This window comes from Drosophila willistoni (genome assembly GCF_018902025.1).
Source record: "Drosophila willistoni isolate 14030-0811.24 chromosome 2R unlocalized genomic scaffold, UCI_dwil_1.1 Seg167, whole genome shotgun sequence".
Lineage (NCBI taxonomy): Eukaryota > Metazoa > Arthropoda > Insecta > Diptera > Drosophilidae > Drosophila > Drosophila willistoni.
In genome coordinates this window covers 10,000,001-10,018,007 of record NW_025814050.1, presented here as the reverse complement: position 1 = coordinate 10,018,007, position 18,007 = coordinate 10,000,001, and the positions used below count along the sequence as shown (strand labels likewise).

Here is an 18,007-nt window from a genome sequence, read left to right as displayed (position 1 = left end):
TCCAGATAACCTTACTTTTAAAACTTTCCAGAAAATGACTCATTTTTTAAAATTTCAAAAAAGCTTTTAAGTATGATTCATTTCTTTTGAGTAGCACAGCTAAATTTGATCATACTGTTAGTGCTAGGAGCCGGCTAGAGGGGCGCCATAACCGAAAACAGTGTTGCCATTGCCCGTATGAGTAAAAACATAAAGCGACAACACTGAGGCCTCAGGGCATTTCCCTAAGCCACAAGTTGGGTTTACAAGTAATTTCTAGAAACGGGTACCACAAAGCACACTCGTAAACTAAACCTCTCAGCCCCCGACTCCCCCTACCACATAACCAAAGACAATAAAATACATAATTCTACTTTGTTTTTCTCTTTCGTTTTTTCTTTGTTTGTTCTTCTTTCATTTTTATTTGCATTTTTGAATGTTCTCGAATGTATGTACTTAATGCGTGTGTTTGTTTTTTTTTTTTTTGTTGCTATATTTGATTTGAGAAGTTTGTGTTACAACAAAACAATTTTGCTTTTAGGCATTTTTATTCTCTTCTTTTGTGTTTTGGCGATAGGGTTTTGAAAAAAGATTTTTCATTCTTACACACATTTCTGTTTTCTAGCTTACGTCAGCCGCCGTAGCAGAAAACAGAATTTGTTGTAGTTGGTTGAATTGATATATGTGTTGTATATATATATATATATATATAATTAATTATATATGTATAATTAAATGCTTGGAGAGAATCCCTGCAAAAGGGAGGACACAAACCGTAATTAGTAATCCAATAGATTAATAAAATGAAAAAAAAAAACTAATAATTAAGAACAGTTAATTAAATCGATCAAATTGAAATTGTACATTTTCGGAATATGAATATATTTCAGTTTTTCAAATCTAACCCCAAAAAAGTGGTTTTTGTCCTCAAATTCTTCTCTTATTTTCTATCGTGTCCAGAGAATTCGGTTTATCTTTTATTTTGTCATCTTCGTTTATTTCCTTTTTATTGTTTGTTTGTTTTTTTTTTTGTTTAAGTATGAAATGCGTTGTTTTTTTTGTTTTTTGAAATATTTGCTGTTTTTTTTTTGTTGTTGAGTTTTGTTTTCTTTCGTTTTTTTTTTTTGTTTGTATATATAAATATATTCCATATGTAATATAGAAATTCCATACAATAAAAATTAAAAAGAAATATTCTTAAAAATGACGAAAAAAATTATTACTCTTTGCTTATATAAAGGATTGTGTTTGTTTGTTTGATGTTGTTGTTGCTTTAATTACTATAATTATTAAATTTGACGCGTTTCTGTTTCCTTTTTTGTTTACAACTTTTTTTTTTATATACTTTCTTTATTTTGTTTTTGTTTTTTTTTTTTTCTTTTTTTGCTTAAAACATAGAGGGTTGCATCTTACTTTTCGCTTATATACTTTTTTTTTCTTCTTTTTCTCTCTTTAAAGTTAAGGTTTTTTGTTGTTGTTTTGTTGTTGTTTAAGTAAATGATAATGGATTTCGTTTTGTTGTTGCTGGTTGATTTGTTGTTAGTATTAGACAGTATCAGACAGAGAAGTGTAGAGAAAGAAAGATTTATAGTAAAAGAATCAAGAAATGACAAGGATTTTTTTTCAAAAAAGAATCGCGAATTGAATGTTCGGTACCCGGTTTCTATAATTCTTTTTAATGCTACGTCGACAACGGTTACCCATTTCGGGATTATTTTTATATTAGAGAATTTTCTTGTTTTTGGAATTTTTTCTTTGCTTATTTCTTTCTTTTTCTTGTCAGCCAAATTAGAACGTTTGGCTGACAACAGACGAGGAGAGCCATAATTGTTTTTGTTGTTGTTTCTTCGTTTTTTTGTTTTATTAGATTTTGTGTTTTTGTTGTTGTTGTTGTTAGTAAGTAGTAATATATTTATTTGTAGAAGTTTGTGTGAGAGGAGAAGCTTATGCTTTTAGGCAGCCACTTCGCTAGCCTCAGCACCATTTTGAACTTCATCCTTTGTGCTGGCGGCATCATCCAGTTTCGCCTTCTTTTCTGGTGTGGCAACGGCCTCATCGGCCTTAGCAGCGGCCTCATCAACCTTTCGCTTTACAGCTTCAGCGGCGGGGGCATCTAAAGGTTGGCGGAAAAGCAAAAATTGAAAGAGAATTCAAGTTAATTACATGCTTGGATTTAGAATAAGAAGTTTTCTTTCGTGTTTGCTGATCTAATGATAGTTATTTCAAATTTACTCGAAATATTAAGCGAATGATTTTTTTCGTGTCAACAAGCGGTGGGTGGGGGGATTGGAGGGTATAACTCACCTGTTGAGTCACCATTGGCTGCCTCTTCAGCTCCATTCTCAACAGCAGCTGCTTCGCTGGTTGCCTTGGCCTCTTCAGCAGCGGGCGCAGACTCTTCCTTCTTCTCATCGGCAGCAGGTTTGGATTCATCGGCCTTTGCCTTCTCACCATCGGCAGCATCGGCGGCGGGGGCGCTATCAGCAGCGGCTGCTTCAGCGGCGGCAGCACCATTTTCCTTCTTGCTGCTTGCTTCCTCATCGGCGGCGGCGGCACCGTTCTCTGTGGCTGGTTTCTCAGCTGCTGCTGGTGTTGCTGCTGCTGCATCATCGGCAGCAACGGCATCCTTTTTCACAGCATCTACTTCCTCAGCGGCAACCTTCTCCACAACAGGGGTCTCACTGTAGTAATTAAAAGAAAAATAGAACAAACAAAAAAACAATAAATACAAATGAATTACGTTTATATTATAAAAACATCTTGTAAATTTCATAAATTTTTGCAAATTGCTTTCCAAAAAAAAATCTCAATGAAATTCATAAAAATTTTCCATTCCTCATACATAGCAAAAGCAAAGAAAAACCGGCAAAGCGGTGTCTACTTCCGTGCAACCCCCACTAAAAGCAGCGCACACACACAAATAATACATACACGAGGGTTGCTATTAATATTTCTGGCCTACAAATATAGATTAAGTCCAACACAAATATGCCAATATAAATAAATACGGCCTACTTTTAGGAAGCTTTCCATTTGCGCGCCTAATTTCACCTGACCACGTTTTATGTTGAGCTAGCCCAAGAATTAAAGTGGAAACCCTCGTACTAACAACTACAAAGCATTGTTGTAACATCTGCCAACGCCGGCGACGCCGACGCCGCCGTCGTCAAACGTCGCTGCCCTCTGAGAAAATGATAAATGGGAGCAACAACTCGTGGAAACTGCGACGCAAAAAGAAATACAAAAAAAAAGGTGAGCGTGCGTTGCCATATAAATTTTTTTTCTTTTCTTTTCTATACATACTTCGCTTATATACCATAGATATGTATAAGAGAGATGCTTGCAGACTATGTGCAAAAAAAAAGAAGCACGACTTGTTCGAAAAAAACTGGTTTTTTATGCGGTAAGCATTATATGGTTGTCCCGCTTGCACTTTGCTTTGCCGCTACATGCAAGGCGCGCGCGTCACGTAGCATTAAGGAGACACATAATTGTGTCTCTGTCTAACTACGTGCACAAAAAGGAAGCGGCAAAATAACGGTCAAAAACCAGACACCCACTATGCGGCTTTTATCTAACCCCCCGCCCCCCATACCTATCACAACCTAAGACAACACACACAGACAAAAGGTATTTTAACAGTTCTCTCCTTTTTCATTTTGTTCTCTTTCTTTTCTCCCACCACCACCACCTTTTTGACTTCACAAAAAGAAGTTAAAAGAAGTATTAAACAAAAGAAAAACCCCAAAAGACTGCTAAAAACATAAGCGTTTTTCGCTGCTATGTGATTATTTTAAGCAATGACAAAATAATACCTGGAATAAAAACGAAACGAAAAAAAAACTTGAGCAACTCATTAGCACAAACAAGCAGCAAGACAGAGAAAGAAAGAGCGAGAGCTAAAGGTAGGTAAGGTAGGTGGTAAGCAGGGAGTCGGGCGGCAAGCAAACAGACACAGCACAAGAAGTTAATGCCAAGCTTTGAGCTTTAAACAAACGGACAGCTGAAAAAAAGAGCGGCAACTTAAATGCGAATGCTATACACACTTTTGCACATACATACATACATAAAATTTTTGCGCACTCCGCTTTGCACAAAAAGACACATCCATACAAATATATGTGTGTATACATATAGATGTATATACTCAACACATTACTTCTTTGCCCAACAACAAGCACATGCCGCCGTCGCCGTCAACAAAAAATTTACTCTCTGCCGCCGTTAACGTCGCTGCCGCGCCGTCATCATTTGCCGGCCGGAGAGTGAGCGAGATCGACTTAGGACGCCGCGCCAAATTCAACGGCGTCGTTTTTTGCGCGCACATTTAAATTGCCCAAGTGGAAGCGAGACAACTACTTGAAAACCAGCTTTTGCGTATATAGACACAGAGGGCCGAAAGAAATTCAAAAAAAAGAAAATTTTTCCAAACCGTTGCAAATAAGAACATGGCAGAAAAAGTGCACAAATTGTTTAAACAAAATACTCAAAAACACACTTGCACACACACACAGATGTAGTATTCACAAAGGCACTAAACATTTTACTTATTATTTTTTGTCGATATCTATCTACATTACTCACTTTTTTTGCTCAGCCACATCAGCCATTTTGTTTTACTGTTGGTTTTTCAAAAAGCGAAGCGCGTAAAACACGTTTAAGAGGTGATTTGCTTTAAACGAAGCTTTTAAGATTGCCGGGCAAAAATCGACACGTTGTAAACGGAACAAACAAATTTTAGCAAATTTTATAAATTTGTACAATTTGTATGTGTGTATAGCAGCTTCTTTTTTGCTTTCAGAATTGCTGGGGTATTTATTCCTTTTTTTTTTGCTTTTCAGTTGCTGTACACAGAAGGAGAACGTCCACACAGTTACGCAGAAAAACGCCGAATGAGAGAGCAGCGAGTACCGGTGCGGCTTTTAAAGCGGTCCGCTCTAGTGTTGCATAAAAATACCAGTTCATTTGCTCAAAATCGTTAAATCGTTGGTAGAATCATGGATCTAGTTTAATTTTTGCTTATATATTATTCATTATACACAATGTAATAAGCTTGGCTTAATTTATTGCACAATTAAATGAAATTTGGCTTTCATTTGTTTTACATTTTATGTGTTTAATGAGCTATGAAATTGTATATATGTATATACATATAAGTATGTACATACATATGTAAGTCTTTAAGTCTTCTTTTATGTTAAAAATTGCTATAAAAAAAAAAATAAAATATGTGTGTACAAATTGTTTATTATTAATTTGTCAAGTTACTGTAAATTGCTTATCAATAATATAATTATGTAAATTTATATTTATTAACGTGTATATTTTTAAATATGACTAATTAAGTTAAATGTCATATACATATATCTAATGAGAAAAAGAACTAGTTACCATTTTCCCGCTTCATAATTGTAGGAACTAGTTTGTGTTCTTCAACACTTTTTCTTTCTCTGTGAGAGCACACCAAATCTTGAGAGAGCGAAAGGGAGAGATAAAGGTAACCGCCAGACAGAGAGAGCTCGCAAACGAGAGAGAAGCCGGTTGCACTCTCTGAGAGCAACAGAGATGGACAAATAGTAGGTGAAATATTCAAAAAGAGACGCAAATTTAATACAAAAACACATACATTTGTATGTACAGATGTCACAACATATATGTATGTATATGTATAAGCCAAATGTGTAAAAAAATATAACAATAAAAGCCGTATTTGGAATGAACCCAATACAAATACGATTCAAATAAATAAATAATCACTCACTATCACCGTGACTTAAGTAGTCACAGTTATGCCCAACTCTAATACGCTGATACATAGATAAAAATGAGAGCCAAGTTGTTAAATTATACACAAAACATGAAAATTACTAATTAAATTATAAAAAATTGGCGAATAATTTGCAAAACATGTTCTAAAAGGCAAAACATACATTTACAATACAATGTATATGTATGCATTTGGGCATATTCCTTTTCTTTGGAAAGCGCGCGCTTACAACAAAAAATTCAGCTTCTCCGTTTCACCTTTTGTTCTGGGGGATTTATCCAGGTAGCAGGCAGGTAACTAAATGAGGGGAAACTGAAGCGAATGGATTTTAAGGTAGCATCACGTGCCATTGTGCATGTCCTAGGATTAGTTATTCCTGTAGCAGGACCCAAAATGAAATAGCTGAGATGACAGATGTTTTAAACAATCTTAAAAGATGCTATACGACAGCTGCTACTTTCTAAAACAAAAAAAACTAATCAAATCTAATCAGTTAGAGAAATGAGCATATTAATTTTTGAAAACTTTTCAATATTGAACATATTTGCGCAAATACAAGTCTCCAAATTCCTGCATTTTGTGATCTATTTCGACAATCAATCAAAATTGCGACCGCCTTGCATGTTTTTTTCTTGTCGTCTGGAGCCAGGTAGGCGTATACGTATATGTGTGTGTACGAATTTATGTGTGTGTGCGTCTGTTTCAGGTAAAACATTCTGCCGCTGTTCCGGATGATCATTGTGCGGGTCTAGAGAATGTTGAAGTAAAAGGTTATCGCTGCTTAGATGCTTTATTGCCTGACAATGAATATAGAACACATGCCCTTCGAGAGAAACAAAATGCACTCGGCACAAAACTCCCGCCGTTTTTTTCTTTTCTTTTCATTTGAGTGAAAGCAGAAATGTTATTCAAGCAGTTGGAAAAACAAAGAAAAAAGTTACGAAAATTCTATTTTCTAAAATTTGCATTGAAGGTTTTTCGTTGGGTTTTTATTTTTGTCAGGTGATAACCTTGAAATATATTCGAATAGAAATGGTATATATATTACTATATTATGAAATAGTTAATATATACTATTTGCAATAAAACGATTTTATGAATGAGTAAGTTGTAAAATTCTCATTCCAAGTATTTTTTATGCGTTTAAAATAGTGATCTCGTGATTCTAGGGGTATTTCTTTTAAAGGTATATTAATTTTGGTGAATTTTTGATGGATTTGCTTCGGTGAAATTTCAAATGGGGGAAATAAAAGAAAAAAAAAAATTACTTGAATCAATCTCCTTAATGCTAAAGACTTTTTTTACAGTATTACATTGTAATTATTAAGGTATTACACTACGTATTAGGTACATACATATGTACATGTATTTTTTGAGTATTTGAAGAAAATGCCTGAAAAACTTTGAATACGTTGGATATTATTAAAATTTTTTTTTGTTTTCATTAGTAGTAAATATTGAAACATTCAAAAACGTATTCACATTTTTCTTGAGCCTTAAATTGAAGCCAAGAATCCTTTGAACACATAACCTCAGCAAGTGGTGCTATTTTTAAGTTCGCAACTGTATGCACATACATGTATGTATGTATGTGTACCATTTCGAAAATCATTTACTCTAGATTGATAAATAGATACGATAACATTTACTGCTAAAATGTCCAATCCAAAATCGAATGACTCGAAAATTTATAGTCAATTTGGATAGAGTTGAATTTTAAATATGAAGATTACAGCAGTATAGTAGATATACAGATCTTAATATTGATAGATGTTCAGTAGAGGTATATAGCCAAACAAATTTCGCATACTAGCCTTTTTGTACTATTATCCTTTAGAAATTATTATCCTTCAATAAAACAGTTGAACTACTTTAATGTAATGATTATAAGGGATCGTATCTCAATTGTTATACAAATTTTTTAGATACACATAATATTTCAGCATTGAATAAAAAAATACTTCAATAAATTGTTGTCCTTAAAATCATTTCAAAGCGTCAATCTTACGAAAAAAAAAACGAATCTTGTCGTTAAGGTGGCCTAAAATATAAAAAAAAAACCGAGATCACCACCAAGTACCTGTTTTGTTGTCTCTAAGAACCGTCGCAATAAAATCTACATGACATGACGTTGAAAGAAATAATAAAAACGGCTACTACTTTAGCCGTTCAAATCATATTATTCAGTTTTAATGCAACTCTTTGGCATAAACTTAGTTATCGAAGAATAGACGATAAGTAAACTATTCTTTGGGTTCGATGTTGCGAATATTTTTTATGTGATTTCCTTTAAAGATATGTCGAAATTGTTTTTACCGTTGATGGTAGAACATATTTAAGTAATTTGAGAATGTGTAATACGTATGCGCTAAATAAAAAACTAAAATTTTTAGTGATAATTGTTTCTGTTTAAAATTCATCAAAAATAAACTGCTTTAAGCTCAAAAAATGTGCATATCAGAGTAAGAAACAAGCCCGGTGTTAATAATTTGTTTATATATTTTAAATATTCGGACCTGCTGTCGATTTCAAGTTAATTATACTTTGTATAGAAATCTTTACTTGCATTCTTTTGTAAATATGTAGATACATACATAGATCTGTGTACTTAAGTTAGATTTGTCCATTAAATTCCCAACTCATTTGCGTGTGAGACAGTGTTCTATATCAAAAATTCGACCTAAAATTTAAACTAATACTTAATCTTAAACTTCAATTCGACTTAAAAACTAAACCGATTTACGTCTAAAAACTGTTCGATAAAAGTCTTCTTTATTTCGTTGTTTCAGATGTATATACATATGTTTTTTCGTTAGAAATCGACAAAGAAAAGGTCCTTTGGCTTCTATGTCCCATGCCGGAAGTGGGAAACATTTAGATGTTTGTTTGTACAGGGAAGCGTTTGAAATCAAAATGAAATCGATGGCAAATTGAATTAAAACTCCTTTCTGGTAAAATTAATCCTCATTCCAAGATTAGCCTAAATTGAAATTATATTTGCATTATAAACAGTTGATTTTAACCAAATTATCGTCATCTTAAAGAATACAAAAGGCATTTCCTTTACATCTGCCATCACAAACACACACACACAGGCGTTGATATGCAGCTGCAGCTATTTTTCAATGCCAGCCAAGGACAGCTGCATTCCTTACAAGGCGTCCTCCATTTCATTTTCTCTCTGTGTGTGTGTGTGTTGGTGTCTGTATGTGATTGCCATTTAGTTGTAGTGAGCGACATTAATGTTTTCTTTCTAATTAATTTTATGCGCTTGCGGCAATTTGAGTAATTATGCTCGCACACACACATACACACACACACACACACACACACAAGCAGACACTTGCACATGGACACCCACCGATTAACAGTTAATGCACATTTTGTTATCAAGCTGCACAGCTGTACCGTTATCAGTGGTTCGGACTAACTCTCTCTCTGACTCTCTGTGACATGCGCTTATAAAAAGCTGTCTTGCGGTAAAAAAGCTCTCTCATACTCTATCGCACTCGCTCTTTCACTCTCTGTTAGGCGCGCTGCTGAAAGGTCCTTCTTGTATTGCTGCTGTATTGGACTGTTGACTGTCAAAATTTTTCACTTAACAATCAGTCAAGTTTATCGTGCGCCTTAGTTTAGTTCAAAAGGAATACGCGTACGCGCAAAAAACTGATCAAGGCAGCACACAGCAAACATACAGCCTACAGGAGAAGAGGAAGAAGAAAAAAAAAGAATTGCTCCTAGCAGAAAGAAAAAACAAGAAAAGTTAAAACAACGAAGCGAAATTGAAAAAAAGTAAAATTACGAAAAAATGTATTCAAAAATTCACAAATAATAAAAAAGTGTATTTTAGTGTAAAACCAAAAATTTTGTGTGAAATGTAAGGACTATAATGGGACTGAGAGAGCAATCTTAACAAGCTCTTACATGCCAAAAAATAATAATTATCCTTAAGTGCAAGTGTCAGTTATTTGCCTTTTAAATTATAATCGAAATTTTTTGTCTGTAGTTGTGTGTACACACAAACAAAATCAGAACGCATTAAAACGAACCTTGAGCAAATCAACCTTACACAAACATACACAGAGACACACACACACCCAAAACATACGCACATATGTACACACAGGCACGAGTCGGTTATAAAGATACTTACCAAGGCATACCTAGGACGTAAAAGGATTTCTTTTCCTTCTGTTTGAAAGAAATAAGAAGCAACGTTATGTTACACACACACACACCTACACACATACCTACATACATAAATGCATATGTATATGGTCTGTCCGACCAATTCGGCAATAAGGATACACGGATAGTCAAATGAAGGAAGCAGCATTGAGAGAGAGAGAGAGAGTGAGACTCGGAAAGAGAGACATAGACACCAACCTAGTAGTAGTATAACGAAAGAGTAACAGAAGAGAACATATACAATGCGAGTGTGGGAGAGAGTGAGTGAACGAGAGAGAGAGAGAGCGTAACCTAGTACCGTGGTATGCGAGGGTGTTAAAACTGCGGCCGAAAATGCTTATAATTTATGCAAATATATGTTTTTTATGGTTAGCCCTGGAAGACGTGGCGGAAGGTGGGAAGATGGTTGGAGCGCTTTTCATGAAAATTTCACAAGTCAATTTCAATTTGCCTAAAAATAGCAAAAACTCAATTTTCAGTTTTAATTAATAATCCAACGAAAATTGATATTGTAAAATTGTGTGAGAATGCTGGCATAATATGCAAAAATATTGTAGCAAAAATATCATCAACAAAATAATGTGTAAATATGAATCATTTTTTGTTGTTCAACGTGTGAATATTGTTTATTGACATAACTATTTAGTAAAGAAATTTTTAATGAGGTTTGCTGTCGTCTCACATGAATGTTAAATTTTTTAGCTACAGACCATTGTATTATTTATATAAATATATACAAATTCAATAATAATAAAAATTAAATACTTGGGGAAAATACTTTTTTTTACAACTTTTGTGTTTATGAATAAATATTTTACATGTAAAGTTACTACAAGACCATACCGGACCATAGCATACAAATCAATGAAAGTAAAATATCGTTTCCAATCCTTTGAAGTCCGCTTTGGTTTTTTATCCTGCAGTCCCAGAAGGATTGCATCCTTCTTACAGTAAGTAAGCTTTTCTAGTTTTCTATTACTTATTTCCCCAAACTTGGTTTAAAACCCTCTAAGAACTGAGAATGAGAATGGATTCATTGGGGAACCCTAAGAGCAGGCAGAGCAATCCGCTAAAAAAAACGTTCATACTTTGTTAATGATTCATTTTAACTTATTTTTTTTAACATTTCTTGTATAAAACAAAGGAATGTTGGTTATCTTAAAATCATTTTGATTTACTATTTAATGAAATTGATTAAAATATATATATTGCGATTAAATAATAATTTATTTCAGTTTTTGTTATCTATTTTACGTTTAGGGGCACACCTTTTCTTGATTTAACTATTTTTGCCGTAAAGAGAGCATAATGCGATAATTGAAACAGTGGCGGATCTTCATAGGGGCTAACAAGAGAAATTCTACACCACTATTATAAAAACCCTAGAAGCTCGATTATATAAATTTTTATTTTTTTTACCTGTAAAACTGGTCAAATTTTAATATCCACCCAAGTTATTACTTGGATCCGTCGCTGACGTAAACGAACTTGCGCCGTGTTCTCAATTATCAGAATTTTAACCAACTAGATTCGCCCCTGTAATAAACACACGCCTTTCTAGACAGTTATTATCTCTAAAAATTTCAGTTTGTTAAATTTTGGGAGAACTAATCATAAATACACAAAGTTTTAAAGATTAAATGTTAATTTCATATAATTAGAAAGTGAAACTAAAACCACGGTAGATATGTTTAAAAAGCTTTCACATACACACACGCACATGACTCTCCTACAAGGACGCTTCCGCCTTGGCGCTCACTAATACAACAACAAAAATGCAGGGGAAAAGAGGGGAAAGCGGGAAAAGGTGGCTAGTGGGTGGCTGGGTGACTGGGGCACCCCGCCATGAGGCACTGCGCTAAGTCTCAAATTTAGCGTTAACGTTTTGTGTACAAGTTTATTTTCTTGTTGTTTGAGTTTCTGCTTCGCTTTTTCATTCTATTTACCCAAGCGTCTACCATACTTATAAATAAATAAAAACCAAAAAGAAGAAAAGCGGTGAAAACGGAAATGGCCGTGCTTCATTCATAAACCAAACTCTTGGGTCGTCGTCGAGTCAGTGGCTCCTTTGCTTACTTACTCGGTGGTGGTCCCTCGACCGGTCGATTGGTGATCAACGAAACACAAAAATAAAAAACCAAAAAATAAAAGAAAAACAAAAAAAAAAAAACATCAAGGCTACTTGAAAAACCTCGCATTCAGTATGCCGGAAGAGAAGGAGAAATCTAGTAATAATCTTGAAAATGGTCAGGCCACGTCCACAGCTCCGGCTACCGCTTCGCCGACAGCAACCGGCAAATTGAAGCATCAACGCCAAAAGACGCCCACACGACGGCGTCCTCATGATGATGAGGTCGTTGCTGGAGGTGTTGGCATCACCGGCGGCGGTGTGGTTATCCTACCGCAGCATGTACTCAACGAATTGTATCACAACTATTCCATTAAACAGCGACGTAGCGGTCTCAAGTGGTTCCTTTTTGCGGCCATTCTATTTAATTTGTGGACCATTTGTATACCATGGGAACAGGCAGTGCCAACAAGAGGTGAGTTTGATTAGAGTACGGTCGAATTATAGTCAGGACCATAGCCGAATATCCTTGCATGATTTTGTGTTACTCCATGAGACAGCAGAAGGAAATTGCCCCATTTCAGACTGACGGACGAACCTGATTGGATTGAATATAAAAGCTTTCTGAGTGCGGAAGTGCATCCTTTTTAGTGGCGAACAGACAGGGGGAGAAATTTGTTCTCCGCCCAACAAGAAAAAAAGTTGGTAAACTATTTAAGAGACAGGACTCTTCTCCTGGATGCTGCGAGTTTAGCTCGTATGTATTTTCAAAATGTCCTCAAAGGTTTTTCCTGGAATAGTCTTTGTCATGCTACTATTTTGTAGTGAAACGAAATTAGATTTCAAGAGAAGTCATTATATTTTGAGTTTATCCGTCAACTAAAACTACTTTAATATAACGTTAAAAGGTTTGACTGGCCAAAAGAGGGGTAAACTCCTCTGTCTATTTAACGGATACATTTGTTTTGTACATATATGGATAGCATATTTTCCTCATAGTATTTTGGTTTATTGCTCTTTATAGTTAAATGTTGGGTATAAAATAAAAAATTAAAATTTACCTATAGCATTTTTTTTTTGGGGAAATCCATAACTATACATACTAGAGGCCAAACTTTATTTTCAAGTTCTTAAAGTTAATTTTAGTCATATCCTAAAAATTTCTGTTTCAATTTTTATAAATTTGTTTGTCTTTGGACTTTTTTTTGCGACATACCAAAAACAGTTAAAAGAACTTGAAATTCTGCAAAATTATCATGAAAATCGGATAACCATATCTGTTTCTTTGGTTTTTGTTAAAGTTGAAGTTTAATACAAAAAGTTGGCAAAAAAAAAAATAAATGTGTGGAATTTGGATGGTTACACACATAAATTTAGTTGTGTAGGTTTCAGTTTTACAGAAATATCGAAAAGATGGGTTTCCCTATTTTTGAAGACTTTTTCTGTAAAGTTAAGTCCTAGTTTGATTTTCTCTGAATGTCTTAGTTGAAAAAACAACTAAAAAAAAACTTACGACCTTTTGACGACCTTTCTATATCTGAAAACAACTCGAGAAAGCGGCAGAAAATTATAGAAAGAATCCCTAAATAAAATTTTTAGAGATTCTAAAATAAAGTTTTCAACCAAATTTTTTTAGTGGTCAACTGTTGCATGCTGGTAGCATATTTGGCTTTAACCGCTCTCCTGCATATTGGACGTCGTTCGGAACAGCCATCGATGCGTAGTTTACACCAGGCAATGTTAACAATAATACCGAAAGCTCTCTGGTTCCTGGCAATGTTGCATTTTGCCGCTTACGTAATGCTGCAAGCCAGTTTCTCACCGCGGTGAGTTGAATGAAATGGAAAGTGTTTAATTTATTAACAAATACAAATTGTTTATTGTGTTTTAGTGATGTTCTCGGTTGGGCCATATTGCTTAACTTTTTAATCTATGTAACATTACCCTTGCCATTGATTTTCCTTGGCCTAGTGGTTGGCTTTTGTACGTACTTCAATTGTTTAAGTGTTCCTGTGGCTTTCTCTCGACCCGATCCACTTATATCTGATCAGGCAGCCGCTAATGCTGTTTTGATAGCCACTGGAGCTGTAATTGGTTTGCTTTATTATTTTATGGGCGAAGCCAAGCAGAAAAGGGCATTTTTAGAGGCCAAGAAAAGTCTAGAGGTTAAGATGGTAATCGAGGAGCAATCGGCTGAACAGGTGAGTAAGCTGCCACACACAAGGTTCAAAGTAAATGCATTTTCGGTTTCGGTTGGTTTTCGATTCTTCTAGGAACGCCTGCTGTTATCCGTACTACCAAAACATGTGGCTATCAAGATGCGTGAAGATTTGGGCTCTTCCACTTCAGAGGCATTCAAAAAGATTTACATGAGTCGACACGAAAACGTTAGGTAAGTTCAAATGACGTCTTACTGCATGGTAAACGAACCTTTACTAATTTACAAAAACATAACATATTCAGTGCGCAAGAAAGTGAGACACACAAATATATACTAAAGTCTGAATGACAAAGCTAAATAAAAAACTCTCTATGTACTCTCTTTGATAGAAATATATTTAACGTGTTGCCCAAATGTTCTCATGTTCATCAACAGCAGCTCTTTCAGGTTTACATTGGCCAATCTTCTTCGTTAATGCCTAAACTAGTTGTGAATTGAAATGAAAATGTTAAAATTTGTTTCACTAAACATTAAATTGGTTTCTAAAAACTGTCAATTGTTTCATCCAAAACGTTTTAATGATTGTTCAATGGCTAGACAGTTTTCTGAAGTTACTTGAGTGCTAATACTAGTTGTGAATTACAGACAAATAAAGTAAAACAGAGGATACAAATCTTATATCAAGAGAATTTGTTGTTTTTTAAGCTTTTTAGAGTTCTTTTAACTCTTAAGTTTAGAATGGTTAATAAAAAAAAACCATCACATTCTTGAAGAGAAATCGTATCGATTAAGAAATTATTTCTAAGAAAAATGTTTTTTTTAACAATGTCATTTGTTCTCATTAGCTACTTTCAATGTCAATAACGGTTCAATAGTTGCTCTAATTAAGCTATTTGTGTTATTTGTGTACTTTAATCCTCGTTACTTCTAAATTCATAAACGTTTCCACACGGAAATATTTACAGTGCTAATTTCCATCAAAAATGCTTTCCTACGTTTATTCTTACAGCATTTTTTTCAGGTGCTAACTGCCATTCCATAATTTAACCGTTATACCTTACTTTCTCTTCTACTCACACACATACTATTTCACATACACACACACCATCAAATAGCATACTTTATGCGGATATTGTTGGCTTTACTGCCATCTCCTCAACATATAGCGCCCAAGATCTGGTTAAAATGCTTAACGAGCTCTTCGCACGCTTCGATAGGCTTGCCGAGGTAAAAATAAATAGTCGAGATACTTGTAACAAATTTTCTTTTCTTTTTTTTCTTGGTTTTTGTCTTCAGTTTTTCCTCGACTTGGTTTCATGTGTTCATTCACTACTAGAATTCGAAGAAGAATAATAATGATGATTACGTTGTTTAAGATAAGAAGCATCATGGAGAATTTTTCATTTCCTTCATTTCGAGTGTTACGCACTTTAATATAAATTCTTCTTCTGTTTTTTGTTTTTGTTTTTTCGTCGTCGTTGCCATTATTCTGCATAAATTTTTGCTCTCTTTCCTTTTGTTTTAACTTTGTTTTTTTTTTTTTGGCAATTTCTTTTCTGCTTTCCGCCAGCAAAAGTTACGCCCAGTCAGGCGTATGAAATGTTTCAAGTTGATTTTTTCTCTCATGCAACTTTTTTTGTCTTCTTTCCCGCGTTTCGTGGGGGGCCCCTCGGTGGGTGGCGCTGGTTTTTGTTTCCATTTATTTATTTTTATTTTGTATTTTAGAAGCTTCAGTTAATTTGGGTGATTTTTTTTTTTGAGGGGGGACTTGGGCGTTGAGTTTAGAAGTCTTTTTGTGGCGTATATGTTTTCCTTTTCACTGATTTGGTGGGCGATTCGGTTTTTGTTTTCAGTTCATTTGTTAGCTTTAGGTTGTGATTAGGTTTTTTTTTTGTGGGTTGATATTTATGACGCTTATGGTTAAAGGGTATATTAAAGTAAGGGAATTGCAAGAATCAGTTTTGTCCTTTTAAAGTTTATATAAGTATAAATTATCAATACTTTGAATTAAAAAAATTAAAGCCAAATATAGTCCGCTCAAGTTTCATTTAAATTTCGCTCGTGGTATTTAAATAAGTAAGAATTATTTTCATAATATTAAACCAATAGTTCTGAAAATTGATATATCTAGTTATGAATTCAAGATCTGCTAGTCTATAACAATTCATAAAAATCTGACTTAAATTAGTCAAGTTATAGTTGAAAATGCTGTTGAGTAAAAATGCTAAAGTGTTAAAATAAGAAAAACTTGTTTTTGCGGCTTGTAAGGTAAATTGTAAATTGAATAAATAGATTTATTGCCTTTCCACTTTGCGCAGGGTATTTTCAAGTCGATATGGCAATTTACTTACTTCATTTATGTTTAGGTTTATGCTTTTCTAAGGGATTTTGCATTGATTTTAAAAAGGAAAAAAAAGGAGTGGAATAACAAATTATTTTTTATCAATTTCATGGGTATTATACAAATTTGCCAACAATTTGGTGTGAAATATTTTGGATTTAAGGCAAACAATTGTAGCAATCAAATAAAACAGGAATAAAATTATATATTTGATTGTAATAAGCTTAAAACGAAATCAAAAAGCCCTTTATTTTAGGCAAAATCGATTAGTTGATTCCTTGATTTCCTTACTATTCGATTTGTATTCGTATTAATAAATAATAATTTAATTATAGTTTGCTGATTTCAATTAATTTTGATTTGCTTCCCACAAGTCAATCACAATTGTTCAATTAAATAACTAGAAATTACTTTGATATTAATTTTCTTTTCCCGTGTGTAGAAATACCAACAACTACGTATTAAAATTCTTGGTGATTGCTATTATTGCATTAGCGGTGCCCCGGATGAGCGTCCGGATCATGCCGTGATGTGTGTACACATGGGACTTTCTATGGTTAAGGCCATCAAGTAAGTAACAAGGACAAAACCGGACGACCACAATGATGTCGACAACGACGACAGGCGACACCAAATCAACGTTAGTTCAATTTAATAATAATTGCACTTAACCACGCTTTCGTGTTTGGTCCCTGTCGCCGTTGGCCGTTCATCCATTTATATATTTCGTAGCATACTTTTAAGCGTTAGCCAAGTTGCGTGTCGTGTTAGATGAATGTATGTTTGATATATACTTTGTATATTTGCAAAGTATATTGATATATACTTTGATGTGTGTTATTATTATAGGTATGTGCAACAAAAGGCAAACTCACCTGTTGATATGCGTGTGGGCATCCACACCGGGGCTGTCTTGGCTGGCATTCTTGGCCAACGTCAGTGGCAATTTGACGTTTACTCCAAGGACGTTGAGCTGGCCAATAAAATGGAATCGAGCGGCAAGGCTGGGTAAGTTTTGTGCGGAACAACTCTTGCATAATTAAACTGCTGACACTTAAATGTGTTCGTGTGTGTGAGGAGGGTGCAAAACGACTCTGACTTGTGCTTATTATGATTTGACTCTTAGTCTTGTTTAATCTTGTATGCAAATTTATGGTCATGTTTATCAACTGACACAACTGTGTCTCCTTGAGGGGCACTAACTATTTTGATTGACCCATTTGCATGGGTGCAGTGGGAGCTTTGTGGTTTACCCTCTCTCCTTGTTAAATTCAATTGGTATTTAACATTAACGTTTGTGGGTGGTTTCCCTTTTTTGTCACAGACGCGTTCACATTTCGGACAAAACCTTGGCCTTTCTCAATGGTGAATTCGAAGTGGAACCAGCATTTGGTGAGAAACGTGAGGAACTGTTACGAATTGCCGGATTAAAGACATTTTTTATAACCAAAGTGGTTAAGCCGGTGAGTTAAATTGTATAATAAAACAGCGCAAGAAAATTAA

General features: G+C 34.5%; 2 protein-coding genes across 2 annotated transcripts in view; one reads left to right on the top strand and one right to left on the bottom strand.

Moving 5' to 3' along the window:
- Positions 1-1,497: 1,497 nt before the first annotated feature.
- LOC6644451 (tol-Pal system protein TolA) lies at positions 1,498-4,887 on the bottom strand. The gene is made up of 3 exons (XM_002067171.4): positions 4,564-4,887; positions 2,284-2,660; positions 1,498-2,092 (listed from the first exon to the last, which is right to left on the bottom strand). Exons 1-3 carry the CDS (start codon positions 4,587-4,589, stop codon positions 1,932-1,934), a joined length of 564 nt encoding a protein of 187 aa, XP_002067207.1. The 5' UTR covers positions 4,590-4,887; the 3' UTR covers positions 1,498-1,931.
- Positions 4,888-11,843: 6,956 nt separating this feature from the next.
- Positions 11,844-18,007, top strand: part of LOC6644450 (adenylate cyclase type 3) — an 11,027-nt gene continuing 4,863 nt past the window's right edge. Inside the window, exons 1-8 of the mRNA XM_002067170.4 lie at positions 11,844-12,477; positions 13,639-13,828; positions 13,894-14,203; positions 14,276-14,394; positions 15,279-15,390; positions 16,947-17,074; positions 17,354-17,512; positions 17,829-17,967. Of these exons, the coding sequence (XP_002067206.1) occupies positions 12,138-12,477; positions 13,639-13,828; positions 13,894-14,203; positions 14,276-14,394; positions 15,279-15,390; positions 16,947-17,074; positions 17,354-17,512; positions 17,829-17,967 (1,497 nt within the window). The 5' untranslated portion in view covers positions 11,844-12,137. The remainder of the gene's footprint in view (positions 12,478-13,638; positions 13,829-13,893; positions 14,204-14,275; positions 14,395-15,278; positions 15,391-16,946; positions 17,075-17,353; positions 17,513-17,828; positions 17,968-18,007) is intronic.